At 44.8% G+C, this 20123-nt stretch overlaps 1 protein-coding gene across 3 annotated transcripts in view; it reads left to right on the top strand.

Moving 5' to 3' along the window:
• The first annotated feature begins 348 nt into the window (after window positions 1-348).
• Window positions 349-20123, top strand: part of stx16 (syntaxin 16) — a 41107-nt gene continuing 21332 nt past the window's right edge. The window contains exon 1 of one of the 3 annotated variants that reach the window (XM_068048051.1): window positions 349-606. In XM_068048051.1, coding sequence (XP_067904152.1) covers window positions 484-606 — 123 coding nt within the window. In that variant the 5' untranslated portion in view covers window positions 349-483. Of the gene's footprint in view, window positions 607-20063; window positions 20085-20123 lie in introns of those variants that run through there. The other 2 variants (XM_068048052.1, XM_068048053.1) reach the window with 2 other exon arrangements.

The raw sequence follows: 20123 nt of genomic DNA, 5'->3' as shown, positions 1-20123 counted from the left end.
ACTTTGTTTTTATTATTGGATGAAGCCTTCTGCTCCTCCTTCTTGGACCGCCCACCCTATTCATGATTAGCGTGATCCAGAGCCACCTTTTATCACAGGCCCAGGTGGTCTGGGGCTGGAGCAGGAGATAGCGGCCTACGAAAGGCGCATTATAAACCAGCATGATGAGATTTTAATTCTTTATCGCGCCTGAGGCTTAATTTGTGTTAAAAATTGCGTCTCTCGCAATGAGTTGGTGCGTCTGTTCAGTATTATAATAAACGGTTGCATTGGTGGCTGGCAGCACCGCCAAGCATGCGCACTAGCATCCTTCGCTCGGATCCGTGTTGCAGTCGGTGCCTTTAGGAGGACGGACGCAGTCTCCCGGAAGTCGCCTCGGGCTGGTTTTCCGGGTGCTGCGTTCTTTCTCTTCCCCAGGAAGGGGGAGAGGGGACGGTGATAGTGAGTTAAAGACGCAGTGGGGGGAGCGAGGCTGCGGCCACCATGGCGACCCGCAGCTTGACAGACGCTTATGTGCTGATGCGGAACCGGGCGGCCCAGAGCCGGCAGCTGCTGGCCGAGCAAGTGAGTAAAAAGCCGGGACAGGCCCTGGGCCGCGGCGCTGTGGTGAGTCCCAGTCCCAGTGCTCGTCTACTGGTGGGGGGAGAGCAGAGGAACAGCAACTCGGGAGGCACGGGGACTCGGGAACTGATAAGTATCGAATTAATGATAGAAATAGATCCTCAGGGTCAAGGCACAGGAATTATATGGAACTATAGAATGGTTATCGCATAAAAAGAGGTCGTTCGGCGCGTTGTGTCTGTGTCAGCTCTGCAAGAGCAACTCACCTAGTCCTACTCTCCATCCTTTTCCCTATAGTCCTGTAAATCTTTTCTCTTCAGATCATCATCCAATCCCCTTTTGAAAGTCATAATTAAATCTGCCTCCACCATATTATCAGGCAGTACATTCCAGATCCTAACTATTCACTGTAAAAAAAATTCTTAGTGGTGTCACCATTGCTTTTGCTACTCACGTTAAATTGGTGCTTTCTGGTTCTTTTTCTGCAACAGGAACAGTTTCTCCCTATCTACTCTGTCTACTCATGATTTTGAACACCTCTACCACATCAGCTGTCAGTGTTCTCTAAGGTGAACAGCCCCAGCTTCTCCAATTTATCTACATAACTGAAGTCCCTCATCCCAGGAACCATTCTCATAAACCTTTTCTGCAACTTCTGTCGAGCCTTCACATCCTTCCTAAAATGTGGTGCCCAGAATTGGACACAGTACTCCAGTTGAGGCTGAATCATTGTTTTAAAAAGGTTCTTCATAACCTCCTTGCTTTTGGACTCTATGCCCCTATTTATAAAGCCCAAATCCTGGGCACCTTTTAACCACCTTCTCAACCTGCCTAGCCACCTTCAATGATTTGTGCATATATACCCAGGTCTCTGTTCCTGCATTCTCTTTAACATTGTCCAATTTATTTTATATTGTCTGTCCTCATTCTTCCAACCAAAATGTATCACACTTCTCTGCATTAAATTTCATCTGCCATGTTTCTGCCCATTCCACTGTCAATGTCCATATGAATTAGGAGCAGGAGGAGGCCACTTGGCCCTTCAAGCCTGCTCCACCGTTCAATAAGTTCATGACTGAACTGATTACTCCAAGTTTCCACCTACCCCCGATAACCTTACAGCCCTCTGCTTATCAAGAATCTGTCTGCCTCAAAAATATTCAGACTGTGCTTCCACTGCCTTTTGAGGAAGAGAATTCCAAAGACTCATGACCCTCAGAAAAAATTTCTCCTCATCTCTGTCTTAAATGAGCAACCCTTTATTTTTAAACAGTGATCCCTAGTTCGAGATTCTCCCACAAGGGGAAACAGCCTTTCCACATCCACCCTGTCAAGACTCCTCAGGATCTTGTATGTTTCAATCAAGTCGCCTCTTACTCTTGTAAATTCCGGCAGATACAAGCCTAGCCTGCCCAATCTTTCCTTGTAAGACAGCCCGCCCATTCCAGGTATTAGTCTAGTAAACCTTCTCTGTACTACCTCCAACACGTTTACATCCTTCCTTAATTAAGGAGACCAATACTGTACACAGTACTCCAGATGTGGTCTCAACAATGCCCTGTATAGCTGAAGCATAACCTCCCTACTTTTGTATTCAATTCCCCTTGCGGTAAGCGATAACATTCTAAACATTCTATTAGCTTTCTGAATTACGTGCTGTACCTGCATGCTAAACTTTTGCGATACATGCATGAGGACACCCAGATCTCTCTACATCTCAGAGCTCTGCAATCTCTCACCATTTAGATAATGTGCTTTTTTATTCTTCCTGCCAAAGTGGACAATTTCACACTTTCCCACATTATACTCCATTTGTCAGGTCTTGGCCCACTCACTTAACCTATCTATATTCCTTTGTAGCCTCCTTATGTCCTCTTCACAAATTACTTTCCTACCTATCTTTGTGTCATCAGTAAATTTAGCAACCATACCTTCAGTCCCTTTTTTTTATATTCGTTCATGGGATGTGGGCGTCACTGGCTATGCCAGCATTTATTGCCCATCCCTAATTGCCCTTGAGAAGGTGGTGGTGAGCTGCCTTCTTGAACTGCTGCAGTCCATGTGAGGTAGGTACACCCACAGTGCTGTTAGGAAGGGAGTTCCAGGATTTTGACCCAGCGACAGTGAAGGAACGGCGATATAGTTCCAAGTCAGGATGGTGTGTGACTTGGACGGGAGCTTGCAGGTGGTGATGTTCCCATGCATCTGCTGCTCTTGTCCTTCGAGGTGGTAGAGGTTGCGAGTTTGGAAGGTGCTGTCTAAGGAGCCTTGGTGCGTTGCTGCAGTGCATCTTGTAGATGGTACACACTGCTGCCACTGTGCGTTGGTGGTGGAGGAAGTGAATGTTTGTGGATGGGGTGCCAGTCAAGTGGGCTGCTTTGTCCTGTATGGTGTTGAGCTTCTTGAGTGTTGTTGGAGCTGCACCCATCCAGGCAAGAGGAGGGTATTCCATCAGTACTATTGCCAGAATATTGTTAGGACCCATAGCCTTTGCAGTATCCAGTGCCTTCAGTTGTTTCTTGATATCACGCGGAGTGAATCGAATTGGCTGAAGACTGGCATTTGTGATGCTGGGGACTTCAGGAGGGGGCCAAGATGGATCATCAACTTTGCACTTCTGGCTGAAGATTGTTGCAAATGCTTCTGCCTTATCTTTTGCACTGATGTGCTCGGCTCCTCCATTATTGAGGATGGGGATATTTGTGGAGCCACCTGCTCCAGTTAGTTGTTTAATTGTCCACCACCATTCACGGCTGGATGTGGCAGGACTGCAGAGCTTAGATCTGATTCGTTGGTTATGGGATCGCTTAGCTCTGTCTATTGCATGCTGCTTATGCAGTTCGGCATGCAAGTAGTCCTGGGTTGTTGCTTCACCAGGTTGACACCTCATTTTGAGGTACGCCTGGTGCTGCTCCTGGCATGCCCTCCTGCACTCTTCATTGAACCAGGGTTGGTCTCCTGACTTGATGGTAATGGTCAAGTGGGGGATATGCCGGGTCATGAGGTTACAGATTGTGGTTGAGTACAATTCTGCTGCTGCTGATGGCCCACAGCGCCTCATGGATGCCCAGTTTTGCATTGCTAGATCTGTTCGAAATCTATCCCATTTAGCACGGTGATAGTGCCACACAACACGATGGACAGTATCCTCAATCTGAAGGCGGGACTTTGGCTCCACAAGGACTGTACGGTGGTCACTCCTACCAATACAGTCATGGACAGAAGCATCTGCGGCAGGCAGATTGGTGAGGACAAGGTCAAGTATGTTTTTCCCCTCGTGTTGGTTCCCCCACCACCTGCCGCAGACCCAGTCTAGCAGCTATATCCTTTAGTACTTGGCCTGCTCGGTCAGTATTGGTGCTACCGAGCCACTCTTGGTGATGGACATTGAAGTCTCCCACCCAGAGTACATTTTGTGCCCTTGCCACCCTCCAAGTGCTGTTCAACATGGAGGAGTACTGACTCGTCAGCTGAGGGAGGGTGGTAGTCAATAGGAGGTTATCTTGCCCATGTTTGACCTGATGGGTTGAGACTTCATGGGGTCCGGAGTCAATGTTGAGGACTCCCAGGGCAACTCCCTCCCTACTGTAGACCACTGTCCCGCCACCTCTGCTGGGTCTGTCCTGCCGGTGGGACAGGACATACCCAGGGATAGTGATTGCAGTCTCTGGGACATTGTCTGTCAGGTATGATTCCGTGAGTATGACTATGTCAGGCTGTTGCTTGACTAGTCTGTGGGACAGCTCTCCCAACTTTGGCACAAGGCCCCCAGATGTTAGTAAGGAGGACTTTGCAGGGTCGACAGGGCTGGGTTTGCCGTTTTTGTTTCAGGTGCCTAGGTCAATGCTGGGTGGTCCGTCTGGTTTCATTCCTTTTCATTGACTTCGTGGCAGTTAGATACAACTGAGTGGCTTGCTAGGCCATTTCAGAGAGCATGTAAGAGTTAACCACATTGCTGTGGGTCTGGAGTCACATGTAGGCTAGACCAGGTAAGGACAGCAGATTTCCTTCCCTAAAGGACATTAGTGAACCAGATGGGTTTTTACAACAATCAACAATGGTTTCATGGCCATCATTAGACTAGCTTTTAATTCCAGATTTATTAATCATCTAAGACTTCATCTAAGTCATTTAAATAAATTGTAAAAAGTTGAGGTCCCAGCACAGATCCCCGTGGCACATCTTGCCAACCAGAAAATGACCTATTTATGCCTACACGCAGTTTCCTGTTTGCTAGCCAATCTTCTACCCATGCCAGTATGTTACCGCCTACACCATAAGCTTTTATTTTCTGCAATAACCTTTGATGTGGCACCTTATCAAATGCCTTCTGGAAATCTAAGTACAATACATCCACCAGTTCCCCTTTCTCCACAGCACATGTAACTCTCTCAAAGAATTCCAATAAACTGGTTAAACATGATTTCCCTTTCACAAAACCATGTTGACTCTGCCTGATTACCTTGAATTTTTCTAAATGCCCTGCTATAACATCTTTAATAGCTTCTGACCTTTTCCCTAAGACAAATGTTAAGCTAACTGGCCTGCAGTTTCTTGCTGTCTATTCCCTCCCTTTTTGAATAAAGGAGTTATATTGGCTATTTTCCATACTAATGGAACCTTCCCTAAATCTAGGAAATTTTGGAAAATTAAAACTAACGCATCAAATGTCTCACTAGCCACTTCTTTTAGGACCCTAGGATGAAGTCCATCAGGACCCGGAGACTTGTCAGTCCACAGCACCAGCAATTTGTTCAGTACCACTTCCCTGGTGATTGTAATTTACTTGAGTTCCTCCCTCCCTTCCATTTCCTGACTTACAGCTATTTCTGGGATGTTACTTGTATCCTCAAGAGTGAAGACTGATGCAAAATATCTGTTCAATTCATCTGCCATCTCCTTACTATCCATTATTAATTCCCAGACTCACTCTCTATAGGACCAATGCTCACTTTGCTAACTCTTTTTAAAATATCTATAGAAAATATTACTATCCTCCTTTATATTTCTAGCTAGCTTTCTCTCGTACTCTAATTTTACCTTCCTTATTAATACTTCAAGATGGCTCCTGGGCTGGAAGCTCCCTTGCTGTTCAACTCTATCCATGGCCATCTGCTCCCATCCCTAACGTTTTCTCCCCCAATCTGCCCTCTTAAACTGTTTAAATTCCCCTGGCTCTTTAAATCAGTTCATTTTAGCCCTATCTAAAAGTTAACAGTTAGTTTTAGTGTATGTTACCTGGGCCCACTGCCCTCCCCCAGCCACACCTGCTCTTTGTTTTCTCAATGAAATTGATCCGGATGAAACTGACGAGAACAGCTGCCGATACTTTAATCTCCGATCCTGCTGTCTTCACAGTCCAGAGTGTCTGCAGCCACGGCATGCGGTAAGTCCATTGAGGTGAAGAAGGAGCTGCGGGACCCGAGAGAAGTCCTGTGAAAAGGTGCCCCGAACACCCAAAACATCCACGAACGGCCCCCCCGGCCGCAACTTCAAAGCGCCCGCGGGAGATGGCTCGGAGAGCATCTGCAGCGCACTGTCGGCAATGCTGCATGCCTTTATTTAAACCACTGCAAAAAAAAAACCCTTAGCAAATGTAATCACCTCTAAGTCTGCCAAATGATGCTTCACCTCCCGAAGGACGTGGATGAGCTTTCCGGACGTCGATGGTGGGCACTGAGGAAATGGCTTATTACCTGCACCAGATTCCACCCCCCCTCCCCCCCCCTTCCACCCCCCCCCACCCCACCCCCGTCCCCTTCCCTGCTCCACCCTCTCAGCTCACCCCCTCACAACCCCGTCCCAGCCCACCCCCCCCTCGCACCATCTTCACCCCGCACCCCCTTCCCCTGCACCCCTCCCTCTACCCCTCCCCCTTGCATCCCCTCCTCCCACCGGCACCATCCTACACCTGTGTAGGGGCCCCAACAACCCCACTGCCTTGTGGGCGTCTCGGGAGAGACCAAGGCTAAGGGAGTAAACCCTAACAGAAAATCCGGAGCGGAACCCCGTAGGCGGTGATGTGTCACCTTTGGCATGTTTCCGGCAGTTCCTGCAGCCATACTGGTGCCAAACGTCGTGTCCTGCACTCCTTTGGACCCCACCAGAAAGGCCGAGAGGGGGGTTTTGACGACTGGGCAACTCTCAACCTCCATAAATTTGCCCAGGCATGCGCCATGGAGAGGTCACTCCATAGTTGCCTCACAGCGACTGAAACAACACGGAAGGCAGCAGTTACGGGTTATAAGTCCAGAGAAGAGCCTGTCACTCCAGAATTGGCCTTTATAGCCACTCCAGGCGCTGCTTCACAAACCACTGACCACCTCCAGGCGCGTATCCATTGTCTCTCGAGATAAGGAGGCCCAAAAGAAAGAAGTCATTGTTACTACCAGGTGAGAGAGGTGTCTAGGGGTCCCTTTTAGCCTTCACCTGGTCTTATTGTAACAGGATTTAATTTTTTAAACAGTGTGTTTTGAGCTCCCCCTTGGTGAATCCTTGTTCACCGCTTTCCAATTATAAGGCAAAGAAATAAGCACAACAAGCCTTCTTAGGTTTAAAGAAGAAAAGTGAAATTTATTCCAACTTAAACTCTAATTCGGTTAACACCCACAGATGTATGATGCACCCATGTTAGCATGTACACGCAATACATGCAAATAGGGACAGAGAGCAGAAGAAAAATAGAGAGGTTTGAGGCAATATCAAAAGAGTTTCTTGTTTGCTGTGCTTCGAGCTCACTGTAGTCCTTTTGTAAGTAGTCTTGCATTTCGTTGGGGCCCAGTATTATTCTTAAACCTTGTTCACTGTAGGAGACTTTTCTCTCTTGGGGTTCATATGTCTTCAGTTCCGTGAGAAAGAGATGGGAGCAGACAGGAGAGAGGTGTTCTCAGTCTCTGTGGCAAGTTCAAATTCTGCAACAGCCAGTTTGTCATGTGCGTTAACTGGTCTGACCACTTCTGCGTATTGGGGAAGCAAGGACTGGGTCCTTTGTTCCAACACTGTCTGCTTGCATGCAAAAAAAATCTTTCCAGTGAGGGACCTAGCAATTCATTGTGATAGGCCCTCTTTTCTCCCCAATCACCAATTTTAATTTGTAATGTTCATGTGGAAAATATGTGTCTCATTCTTGACAGGTGGGGGGCCTGCCTGACAATCATTGTTTGCTGTTTTTTATACTCTGTCCAATCTTCTGAACTGCCTCCCAGCTTTGCGCAAATATAGGCTTTTTCTTTATGTTTGATACTATCTTTAACTGTTTTAGTTAACCACGGATGGCAGGTTCCACCTTTGGAATTTTTCTTTCTGGTTAAAATGTATCTATTCTGTTTATTCTGAAATATTCCCTTAAATGTCTTCCACTGCATCTCTGTTGACCTATTCTGTAAACTAATTTGCCAGTTCACTTTAGCTAGTTCTGCTTTCATGCCCTCATAATTTCCATTAAGTTTAAAATACTAGTCTTGACCCTCAAACTGAATGTAAAATTCAGTCGTATTATGATTGCTGCTACCTTAACTATGAGGTCATTATTTAATCCTGTCTCATTGCACAATACCAGGTCAAGTATAGCCTGCTCTCTGGTTGGCTCCAGAAAGTATTGTTCCAAGAAATTATCCTGAAACATTCTGTGTACTCCTCATCAAGACTACCTCTGCCCATTTGATTTTTCCAGTCTATATGTAGGTTAAAATTCCTCATAATTATTGCTATACCTTTCTGACAAGCTGCCGTGATTTCTTCCTTGATACGCTGTCCTACAGTGTGGTTAATGTTAGGTGGCCTGTACACCACTCCCACAAGTGACACCTTGCCTTTATGATTTCTCATCTCTACCCAAACTGCTTCTACATCCTGGTTTCTTGAACTTAGGTCATCTCTCTCTATTGTGCTAATACCAATTAATTAATAGAGCTATCCCTCCAACTTTTCCATGTACCCTTCAATATTCAGGTCCCAATCTATGTCATCCTGCAACCATGTCTCTCTAATGGCTATCAGATCGTGCTTATTTATTTCTATTTGCACTCTCAGTCCACATGTTTTGTTTCGAATGCTACGTGCATTCAGATACAGAACCTTTAGTTTTGTCTTTTATTGTTTTTGTAACCTCTAGCCTTAGCCTAGTCCTGTTGGAGTTTATCGCTATCCTCCTCACAGTTCACAATGCTTCTAAGTTTTGTGTCATCTGCAAATGTTGTCATTAATATGCATCAAGAAAAGCAGAGGTCCTAGTACAGACCTCTGGAGAACCCCAGTGTATATCTTCCTCCAGTCTGAAAAAACACTTCACCATTACTCTGTTTTCTGTCACTCAACCAACTTTGTATCCATGCTGCTACTGTCCCTTTTATTCCATGAGCTCTAACTTTGCTGATTAGTCTATTATGTGGCACTTTATCACATGCCTTTTGGAAGTCCATGTACACCACTTCATTACCATCATCAACCCTCTCTGTTACCTCATCAAAAAATTCAGTCAAGTTAGTTGGACACAATTTACTTTTAACAGATCCGTGCTGGCTTTCCTTAATTAATCCACATTTGTCCAAACTTAATTTTGTCCCAGATTATCATTTCTAAAAACTTTTTCACTACTAAGGTTAAACTAACTGGCCTGTAGTTGCGGGCTTATCCTTACACCCTTTTCTGAGCAAGGTTGTAGGATTTTCAGTTCTCCAGTCCTCTGGCACCACCTCTGTTTTGAAGGAGGATTGGAAGATTATTGCCAGTGTTTCTGCAATTTATACATAAGTATTCTCGAATGCATCCCATCCAGTCCTGGTGACATATCAACTTTAAGTACAGCTAGAATTTCTAATCCCTTCTCTATCAATTTTTTGCCCATCCAGCATCTCAACTACCACCTCTCAGCATCTTCCTTTGTAAAGACAGATGCAAAGATTAAGGAAAATCCCAAGGCTTTTTATACATATACAAAGAGCAAGAGGGTAACCAGGGAAAGGGTTGGCCCACTCAAGGACAGAGATGGGAATCTATGTGTGGAGCAAGAGGAAATGGGCGAGGTGCTAAGTGAGTACTTTGCATCAGTATTCACCAAAGAGAAGGACTTGGTGGATGATGAGCCTAGGGAAGGGAGTGCAGATAGTCTCAGTCATCTCATTATCAAAAAGGAGGAGGTGTTGGGTGTCTTGCAAAGCATTAAGATAGATAAGTCCCCAGGGCCTGATGGGATCTACCCTAGAATACTGAGAGAGGCAAGGGAAGAAATTGTTGGGGCCTTGACAGAAATCTTTGCATCCTCATTGGCTACAGGTGAGGTCCCAGAAGACTGAAGAATAGCCAATGTTATGCCTTTGTTTAAGAAGGGTGGCAAGGGTAATCCAGGAAATTATAGGCCGGTGGACCTTGCGTCAGTGGTAGGGAAACTTAGAGAGGATTATTCGGGACAGGATTTACTCCCATTTGGAAACAAACGAACTTATTAGCGAGAGACATCATGGTTTTGTGAAGGAGAGGTCGTGTCTTACTAATTTGATTTGGGTTTTTTGAGCAAGTGACGAAGATGATTGATGAAGGAAGGGCAGTGGATGTTATCTATATGGACTTTAGAAAAGCCTTTGACAAGGTCCCGCATGGCAGACTGGTACAAAATGTGACGTCACACGGGATCAGAGGTGAGCTGGCAAGATGGATACAAAACTGGCTCGGTCATAGAAGACAGAGGGTATCAGTGGATGGGTGGTTTTCTGAATGGAGGGATGTGACTAGTGGTGTTCCGCAGGGATCAGTGCTGGGACGTTTGCTGTTTGTAGTATATATAAATGATTTGGAGGAAAATGTAGCTGGTCTGATTAGTAAGTTTGCGGACGACACAAAGGTTGGTGGAGTTGCGGATAATGATGAGGATTGTCAGAGGATACAGCAGGATATAGATCGGTTGGAGACTTGGGCGGAGAAATGGCAGATGGAGTTTAATCTGGACAAATGTGAGGTAATGCATTTTGGAAGGTTTAATGCAGGTGGGAGGTATACAGTAAATGACAGAACCCTTAGGAGTATTGACAGGCAGAGAGATCTGGGCGTACAGGTCCACAGGTCACTGAAAGTGGCAATGCAGGTGGATAAGGTAGTCAAGAAGGCATACGGCATGCTTGCCTTCATCGGTCGGGGCATAGAGTATAAAAATTGGCAAGTCATGTTGCAGCTGTACAGAACCTTAGTTAGGCCACACTTCGAATATTGCGTGCAATTCTGGTCGCCACACTACCAGAAAGACGTGGAGGCTTTGGAGAGGGTACAGAGGAGGTTTACCAGGATGTTGCCTGGTCTGGAGGGCATTAGCTATGAGGAGAGGCTGGATAAACTCAGATTGTTTTCACTGGAACGACGGAGGTGGAGGGGCGACATGATAGAGGTTTACAAAGTTATGAGCGGCATGGACAGAGTGGATAGTCAGAAGCTTTTTCCCAGGGTGGGAGAGTCAGTTACTAGGGGACGTAGGTTTAAGGTGCGAGGGGCAAAGCTTAGAGGGGATGTGCGAGGCAAGTTCTTTACACAGAGGGTGGTGAGTGCCTGGAACTTGCTGCCAGGGGAGGTGGTGGAAGCAGATACGATAGCGACGTTTAAGAGACATCTTGACAAATATATGAATAAGAAGGGAATAGAGGGATATGGGCCCGGAAGTGCAGAAGGTGTTAGTTTAGGCAGGCATCAAGATCGGCGCAGGCTTGGAGGGCCAAATGGCCTGTTCCTGTGCAGTAGTGTTCTTTCTTCTTTGTTCTACACATTTAGTACCTCAGCCATGCCGCCTTCCACCATGTGTAAATCCCCTTTTTGGTCGCTAATTGGCGTCATCCTTCCTTTTACTACTTTTTTACTCCATATTAGTATCTGAGGAGTCATGAATGGTGCTGAACATTGTGCAATCAGCAGCAAACATCCCCACTTCTGACCTTATGATTGAAGGAAGGTTATTGATGATGCAGCTGAAGATGGTTGGACCTAGGATACTACTCTGAGGAACTCCTGCAGTGATGTCCTGGAGCTGAGATGATTGACTTCCAACAACCACAACCATCTTCCTTTGCGTTAGGTATGACTCCAACCAGTAGAGAGTTTTCCCCCGATTCCCATTGACTCCAGTTTTGCTAGCGGTCCTTGATGTCAAGGGCAGGCACTCTCACCTCACCTCTTGAGTTCAGCTCTTTTGCCCATGTTTGAACCAAGGCTGTAATGAGGTCAGGAGCTGACTGGCCCTGGTGGAACCCAAACTGAGCGTCACTGAGCAGGTTTGGCTAAGCAAGTGTCACTTGATAGCGCTGTCGATAACACCTTCCATTGCTTTACTGATGGTTGAGAGTAAACTGGTGGGGCGGTAGTTGGCCGGGTTGGATTTGTTCTGCTTTTTATGTACAGGGCATATCTGGGCAATTTTCCACATTACCGGGTAGATGCCAGTGTTGTAGCTGTACTGGAACAGCTTGGCTAGGGGTGTGGCAAGTTCTGGAGCACAGGACCTCAGTACTATTGCCGGAATATTGTTAGGACCCATAGCCTTTGCAGTATCCAATGCCTTCAGTCGTTTCTTGATGTCACATGGAGTGAATCAAATTGGCTGAAAACTGGCATCTGTGATGCTTGGGACTTCAGGAGGAGGCCGAGATGGATCATCAACTCGGCACTTCTGGTTGAAGATTGCTGGAAATGCTTCAGCCTTATCTTATAGAAAAACAATTATCCTCGGGCTCAGAGCACTGGGACTATTATACAGAAATGTTTTTTTTATTCCATAATGGGATGTGGGTGTCACTGGCAAGGCCAGCATTTGTTTCCCATCCTTAATTGCCCTTCACACCTTAGTGGCTTGCTAGGAGACCATTTCAGAGGGTAGTTAAGAGTCAACTACTTTGCTGTGGCTCTGGAGTCACATGTCGGCCAGACCAGGTAGGGACAGCAGATTTCCTTCCCTGAAGGACATAGTGAACCAAATGGGGTTTTATGGCAATTGATGATAGTAACAGTACCATGAAACTGAGACTGGCTTTCAATTCTAGATTTTTAATTTAATTGAATTTAAATTCCATCAGCTGCCATGGTGGAATTTGTACTTGCATCCCCAGGGCATTAGCCCATTATCCTCAGGCTCAGGACACTAGGATTATTATATAGAAATATAATTATCCTCAGGCTTAGGGCACTTCGATTATTAAATGTAAACATAATTATCTGCAGGTTCAGGGCATTGGGATTATATAAATATATACACAGTCAGAAATAACATTGGTTCTCGGCATTTGTTTTGGAAACGCCCACATGTTTAGCAGTTTAATGCTGTTTTTGCAATGGCTAACTTGTGATGTAAGTTTGAGCAAATCTGCTGATTTTGTATTTCCGTTTGTGGGAACTGGTGTTGGAACCTGCCCACTCAACACCTTGTAAATGCAACTGGGTGTGTAATGTACAAGCTGTGACTGCCCGGGGAATTTACAAGTAGCTGCAGGGAGCACTTGGGCCTTCAAGGGACAGATCCCAGATTAACAACCATAAGCCAGACCCCAGTAATTCTACAGGACATCCACTGGTGGCTTTATTATCTAAAGTTATCTCCATTAAGTTTACATGGAAATATTGTGTCAAACAGTAAACAAAAAGTTTCTGCTCACCTTTATTTTCTGGGTGTTTGGAGCAGTTGATTTATAATTGGCAGCCTATCCAGTGTGTGTGGTGTGTCACTCTTTAAGCCATTAAACTGGCACTTTTGCAGTTGGCTTGATGACATTGTGCGTGTCATTGCATGATTCGTAGTGCAGAATAAAATGAGGAGCCAGTTAATTCTCTGTTGGTGTGAGAACATCCTTTGTTTGCACTTATTTAATATGGCAGGTTGTTAGTGGGGAGAGCATAGCTGAATTAAATTGAGGGTTACTAGAGCTTAATCAGTTTTCCATATTATGAAACAGAAATGGCAAATTTGGAGGTAATCCCTAATATTTCAATTTGTGCTCTATATGGTTTCTTGGGATTTGTGTCTGTACACTTGCCTTTTGGCTAAACTATGCAGGTTTGGAGTTATGCCAGAGAGCCTACTGTTACGACCCGGTGAGAAAAAGGTCTAGGGGTCCCTCTCAGCCTTCACCTGGTCTTACCGTAAAAGTGTTTTATTTTAAACAGTGATTTTAGCTCCCCCTTGGTGAATCCTTGTTCAGCGCTTTCCAATTATGAGGCAAAGAAACCAGCACAAACAGGTTTTCTTGGGTTTAAAGAAGGTAAGTTGAAATTTATTAAACTTGAACTTAAATTCGAATTCGGTTGCGCCCACGCTAGCGCGCATATGCGATACACGCATGCAAATAGAGACAGAAAAGAGCAGAAGAAAAAAAATAAAGTGGATAGGTTTGAGGCAATATCTGAACAGTTTTTGTTACGGTTCTTTGAGCTCACTGTAGAATCCTTGATTATAGGTAGATCTTGCTTTTCGTTGGGGCCCAGTATTCTTAAATCTTATTCGCTGTAGGAGACTTTTCTCTCTTGGTGTTCATGTGGCTTCAGTGGATTCAGAGGCTTGTGAGAAAGAGTGGGAACAGATATAGGAGAGATCTTCAGTCCAGGAGCAGTCTTTTTGAGTTCGGACTCTCTGTGGCTAGTTTAAAAAACTGGAGCAACCAGTTAGTCATGTGACCAGCTGATCTAACCAGTCCTGGCCCTTGTGTATTGTATCCTCCTTAGCAGGCCCTGGAATGCGCTTTCTAAACTTCAGTGTCTGTAGTATGTATGGCTGATCTGTTTAACAAGTCATTTCCTCGCTCCAGCAACAGTTAGAAATCAATGTTCATGACAAAATTGATGTGCCTCATTCTTGGCAGTGGGGGCCTAGCATGGCACTACTATTAGTCAGGTTGGCATCAGCCCAGTCAGGCATTCTCAAATTTGGCATTATGCTTGGTGTTGGAGCCACCATCACCCAGAGGTTAGGGTTATGCTTGATGGCTTGGGGTAGGAGGAGCATCCAAACTGTTGACAGTGGAAGTGGATGAGGAATTACAATAGGCACTGTGTACCTGAACAGTTGAGAATATGTAACTTAAGTCAGAGAATGATCACATGTTTCTACGCAGTATTAACTGATGCAGTGCAAGAGAATGATCCACCCATGGTATGCTAGAAAGTCCAGCTAATTCAGATAAGCTTTGATAAACATGATCAGTTCACTTGCTCTTGCAGTCAAATGAATTGGAAACTGACTTTCTGCAGGTTGAATTGCTTGCAATAAGTTTCGTAATAAAATTAGAATGGATGCTAGTCGCATCACTTTCTCGATTGCTCAAGGCAAAATATGATGTTTCTTTGCTTAATTTGCACTGCCTGTTGCTTTCAAAGAAATCAGTTGTCTGAGTGGTGTGGGGGGGGGGGGCGGGGGGGGTGGTAGGGAGAGGGAAATAGTAGCTATAGACCCGTCAACATACATTGCCTCAAAGCTACAGGGTAACAATCCATTTAGGAATATTTAACTATCTTTGTACGGACCTTAGGTGGATGTTGGCCTGCTCCAACACACAGATCTCATGTTGGCTTTAATGGTGCCAAACATTTTGCAAAGTATTTGCAGCACAGAAACAGGCATTTGGCCAACTGGTCCATGCAGGTGTTTGTGCTCCCCACGATCCTCCACCCTCTTCATTTAACCCCATGAATGTATCCCTCTATTCCTTTCTCTCATGTTTATCGAGCTTCCCTTGGACGCTGTTCGCCTCAGCTACTGTCTATGCTAAAGAGTTCCACGTTCAAACCACTCTGGGTAAAAAAAAAAGTTTTCTCTTGTATTCACTATTGGATTTATTAATGATTATCTTACATTTATGGCCCCTAGTTCTGGTCTTGCCTGCAAGTGGAAGCATCTTCTCTAGGTTTGCCCTATCAAACCCTTGCATAATCTTGAAGCCCTCACCCGTCCATCTCTTTCCTTGAGAAAAGAGCCCCCCCCCCCGAGCCTGTTCAATTTTTCATGATAGGTATAACTTCATCGTTTTGGTATCATTCTACTAAACCTTTTATGGACCTTCTCCCGTGCCTCTATATCATTTTTTATAATATAGAGATTATGTATAGTATTGTTTTACAGGGGAATCCCTATAGCTGGCTTCAAAGAAAGAAAGACTTGCATTAAAAAGCTCCCTTCACGACCTCAGGACTTTGCAAAGCACTTTACAGCCAATGAAATACTTCTGAACAGTCGTCACCATTGTAATGTAGGAAACTTGGCAGCCAATTTGTGCACAGCAAGCTCCTGCAAACTGCACTGTGACGATGACCAGATGATCTGTTTCGGTGATGGTGGTTGAGGGAAAAATATTGGCACGTGGGTTGCTGTTAGGGTGGGATCCTGGCTGATTTTATTTTGCCGCCTTCCCTAATATTTGCTATGAATTAGCTCAGTGTTTATCACAGTATAAGTGGGGATATTATACCAATATTGTTCTGCCTTAGCTGCAAACAGGTGTCAGTGCAGTATTAAGCTCAGGGTTAGAACCTGGCTTGAATCTGTGCTATTATCCATTGGCTCCTACCCGTGTAACTTGCCCGGGGCCTGTGCCCGTGACCTGTGTAACTTGCCCGGGGCCTGTGCCCATGACCTGTGTAACTTGCCCGGGGCCTGTGCCCATGACCTGTGTAACTTGCCCGGGGCCTGTGCCCGTGACCTGTGTAACTTGCCCGGGGCCTGTGCCCGTGACCTGTGTAACTTGCCCGGGGCCTGTGCCCGTGACCTGTGTAACCTGCCTGGGGCCTGTGCCCGTGACCTGTGTAACCTGCCTGGGGCCTGTGCCCATGACCTCTGTAACCTGCCCAGAATCCTCCTTGCTGCTCTGTTCACCCTATCCCATGAACCTGCTGTATTAGTAAAATTAATATCCATTCGTAACAATTACCAAATGCTGACTTGACAAGTGATTGTAAAATTGAGCATTTGTTGTGTATTGAAGTACAACAGAGCAATAGCATTGGGAAATCTAAATTGACCAAGGTATCTTGGGTCAGGAAGAGAAGTTTAGCAGGATTTTTGCTCTCTGTGATTATTCACTGAACTCTACTGATCAGGTCTAATGCTATAAAGTCCTGGTGCCATCCCAGGTTGCTGTTAACCTCTCAAAATTATTCAGGAAGGAGAAATGTAATGTAAAAGTTCTGAGGGGACAAATTGTTATTGATGCTTTTATCTTGTTAATGTCTGCAATATTCTATTGTGTTTAAAATACTTTATTCTGATTTAAAGTTAATGGGGAGAGATTTAGAAAGAATTATCACTGCTGGGGTTTAATCACTGTACATTGTGGAAAATGCAGAGTGGATTAGTTATGTGGTTGAATCACTACATTTTGGTGTGTCTTGTGCGCTGTCTGTCATTTGTAAGTTGTGGAATGTACAGTGTGTCTTTGTGCTGGGTTTAATCAGTGCACATTGTGGAATATATGTGTGTTTGTGCTTGGATTTTGTCACTGTACGTTGTGACTGTTTTGTGTGTGCTCTTGTGCTTGATTTAAATAGACTAATGAGCTGCAAGTCTCCTCTGGTGAATTGCCAGGCCCTACTTGAAATGTGTTTGGGACAGACTCTATCCATTTCCTAATGGGCAAGAATCCATGGCACAAACTTCCCCTGAATTGGCTGCTTCATTTAGAGAGGCCATTGGATGGCTAGTGTGAATGGGAAGGTTGGGGTAAAGAGGGAAAATGTGTAGTTGGGGCTTCTAGCGTTGGAGTAAGGCACATTGGGGCTGTGTAAAGGGAGTTTTACTTTGCAGTTAACCAGTGCTGTGATTGACTGGGAATAGTTGATGCTACATATCTGAAACAGGAAGTTTTTCCATTCCCCAGCATCAAGCTCTAATGAGCAGGGGGCAATATAAAAGTCTCTGAGATTCTAATAGAGAACAGTCCTCCAAGAGTCTGCTTGTGTTAGCCAATCAAAATACAGTGATCTATTAATCACAAGGTCTCACGATTGTGATTGGTGATCCAGTAAATGTGAAGAAGACAGGATGCTTTTTCCTTTGAAATTTGACCCCTAATTTTGCCCTTTCACCATTTAATGAAGAGGACTGTGGCTATGTGTTCATGTTGCTGTTTGCATGGTTACCAAGATAGTTTCATGGAAATGTGCATTGTACAAAGTTCTGTGCAATCTTGTATTATCTGTTTATTTCTTTTGCATTACTGTGTCACATTATGTTCTTAAGTATCTGAGAGAAAATCAAAGAAGCTTCAAAGGAAGACTTGCATTTATATAGTGCCTTTCACAACCACAAGACAGCCATAGTGCTTCACAGCCAATGAAGTACTTTGGAAGTGTAGTCACTATTGTAATGTAGGAAATGTGGAAGCAAATTTTCACACAGTACCTTCCCCCAAACGGCAATGAGATAATTAACTTGCTTTTAGTTGTGCTGGTTGAACATAAATGTTGACTCGGGCACTGGGAAAACTCTCTTGCTGCTCTTCATATCGTACCATGGGACCTTCTTATGCCCACCTGAGAGGGTTAGATGAGGCCTCAGGTTAGTGTCTCATCAGAAAGACTGCGCCTCTGATAATGCAGTAGTGAGGAAGCTCTGCACTGGAGTCAGTCCAGAATTTGTGCTCAAGTTTCCAGAGGTGGGGGTGTGAACAATTATCACTTTATTCTGAGGCAAGGCTGATAGCGTGTTGCAGTGCTGTTTCCTGTCAGTTGTAAAATTCTACATAAGCAATTGGAGATCTTGGGTCAATCCATTTTGTTACAGTGATAGCTTTTCTCTTTTTAAGATGAAACTACAGGTTTACTTCCAAAATGGTGATCCATTTGAATTTTGAGGGAGGGTTTCGGGACAGAGTTGAGCGATGTATCTGTGGGACATTATTAAACATTTTAAATATCCGAAGCAACAAGTTGCGCTTGATTAATGCCTTTACTTTGAAAAGCATTGCAATGCACTTCCAACGTCCAGTTGTCAAGGGCGGCGCAGTGGTTAGCACCGCAGCCTCACAGCTCCAGGGACCCGGGTTCGATTCTGGGTACTGCCTGTGCGGAGTTTGCAAGTTCTCCCTGTGACCGTGTGGGTTTCCTCCGGGTGCTCCGGTTTTCTCCCACAGCCAAAGACTTGCAGGTGATAGGTAAATTGGCTGTTGTAAATTGCCCCTAGTGGAGGTGGTCGGGAATATGGGATTACTGTAGGGTTAGTATAAATGGGTGGTTGTTGGTCGGCACAGACTCGGTGGGCCGAAGGGCCTGTTTCAGTACTGTATCTCTAAATAAAATAAAATAAAAATGTGTAATGAACAATATTTCTGCCAAGCCAAAGAAGGAGATATGTAAGAAGGGTGACCAAAAGCTTGGTTAGAGAGGTGGATTTTAAGGAGGGTCTGACAGGAAGAAAGTGTGGTGGACGGGATAATGGAGGGATTTAGATTATGAAGCAAAAGATAAGGCTGCCTGTTGTGGAGAGAAGTGATGTGGGTGGTTGTTTGCACAAGAGGTCAGGGTTAGAGAAACGTAGAGTTTGGGTTAGGAATTTGAGGGAGTGTAAAATTCATGAAGGGTTGCTAAGTGTGGCAGTGAACTGCACTGACTGGTACAGAGAGACTGACATCAATAAATCTCTCCTGATCATTTGAGAGTCCCATTTGTACATTGACATTCTGACAAAGATTGTCTAACATTGCATGAGGATCCAGACTATCATAACTAGAGAACCTCTCCATTTGAGAAAACATAACTCTTGAATGCTTAACATCCTCAATGCAACACAATTTAGGCTGATACTTTAGTGTAGTGCTGAGGGAGAGCTGCACTGTCGGAATTGCTTTCTTTCAGATGATGGCGGAGGAACATAGGATGTTAAGGCTAACATGTCTCATTCAGCCAGTGACATCAAAAAATAGATTAAGTGGGTTACTTGTGCTGTATGTAGGGTCTTAATGTTTGCTGGATGAGTATAGCATTTGTCCATATGATAGTAATTGTAATTCAATGTTAGTGAAGTACTTTGGGATGTTTGAGAGAAGTAATAAGGTGCTGTATAAATGCAAGTCTTTTTCATGTAGCAGATGCTGCCAGTGAGTCTGTCTGGGAGCATCTACTGATGCAGTGATAAATTATTAAGCTGGTATCCCAGCTTTCATTCTGCAGATGAATTCACCTAGTTTACACCGGTTCAGTAACCCTTCTCAACCAGATTCCTCAATTACATTCCATAGTTTAATTATTCTACCCTCATTAGAAGTGTTCCTTCCTCCCTTCTCTGCATTGTAAATAAGATGGGAATAATGAAAGTCTCAAGGTTAATATTGTCATGCAGTATAGTTTTCTTTTCTCCAGGTAAAGTGAACTGGCTGCTTTTTTCCAGTGTGACTGCACTGACACATGGTTACAGTCCTTACTGGGGATGCTGGTTTCTGTTAATCTGCTGTCTGTTGTGTGTTTTTTTTTACTCGCTGTCTGATCTGACCACCTGTGTCTGTTTCCTCTGTTCTGGTCTCCCTGGTTGGCTGGGGTTTGATGGATGCTACCAATCGCTGCAGGAGTTGGATGAGGTACTGTCCAATTTATCATTCATAAACTGCAAAGGGTGA

Source organism: Heterodontus francisci, chromosome 16 (assembly GCF_036365525.1).
Source record: "Heterodontus francisci isolate sHetFra1 chromosome 16, sHetFra1.hap1, whole genome shotgun sequence".
NCBI lineage: Eukaryota > Metazoa > Chordata > Chondrichthyes > Heterodontiformes > Heterodontidae > Heterodontus > Heterodontus francisci.
The sequence above is the reverse complement of the archived record's forward strand: the minus strand, read 5'-3'. Positions and strand labels throughout refer to the sequence as shown.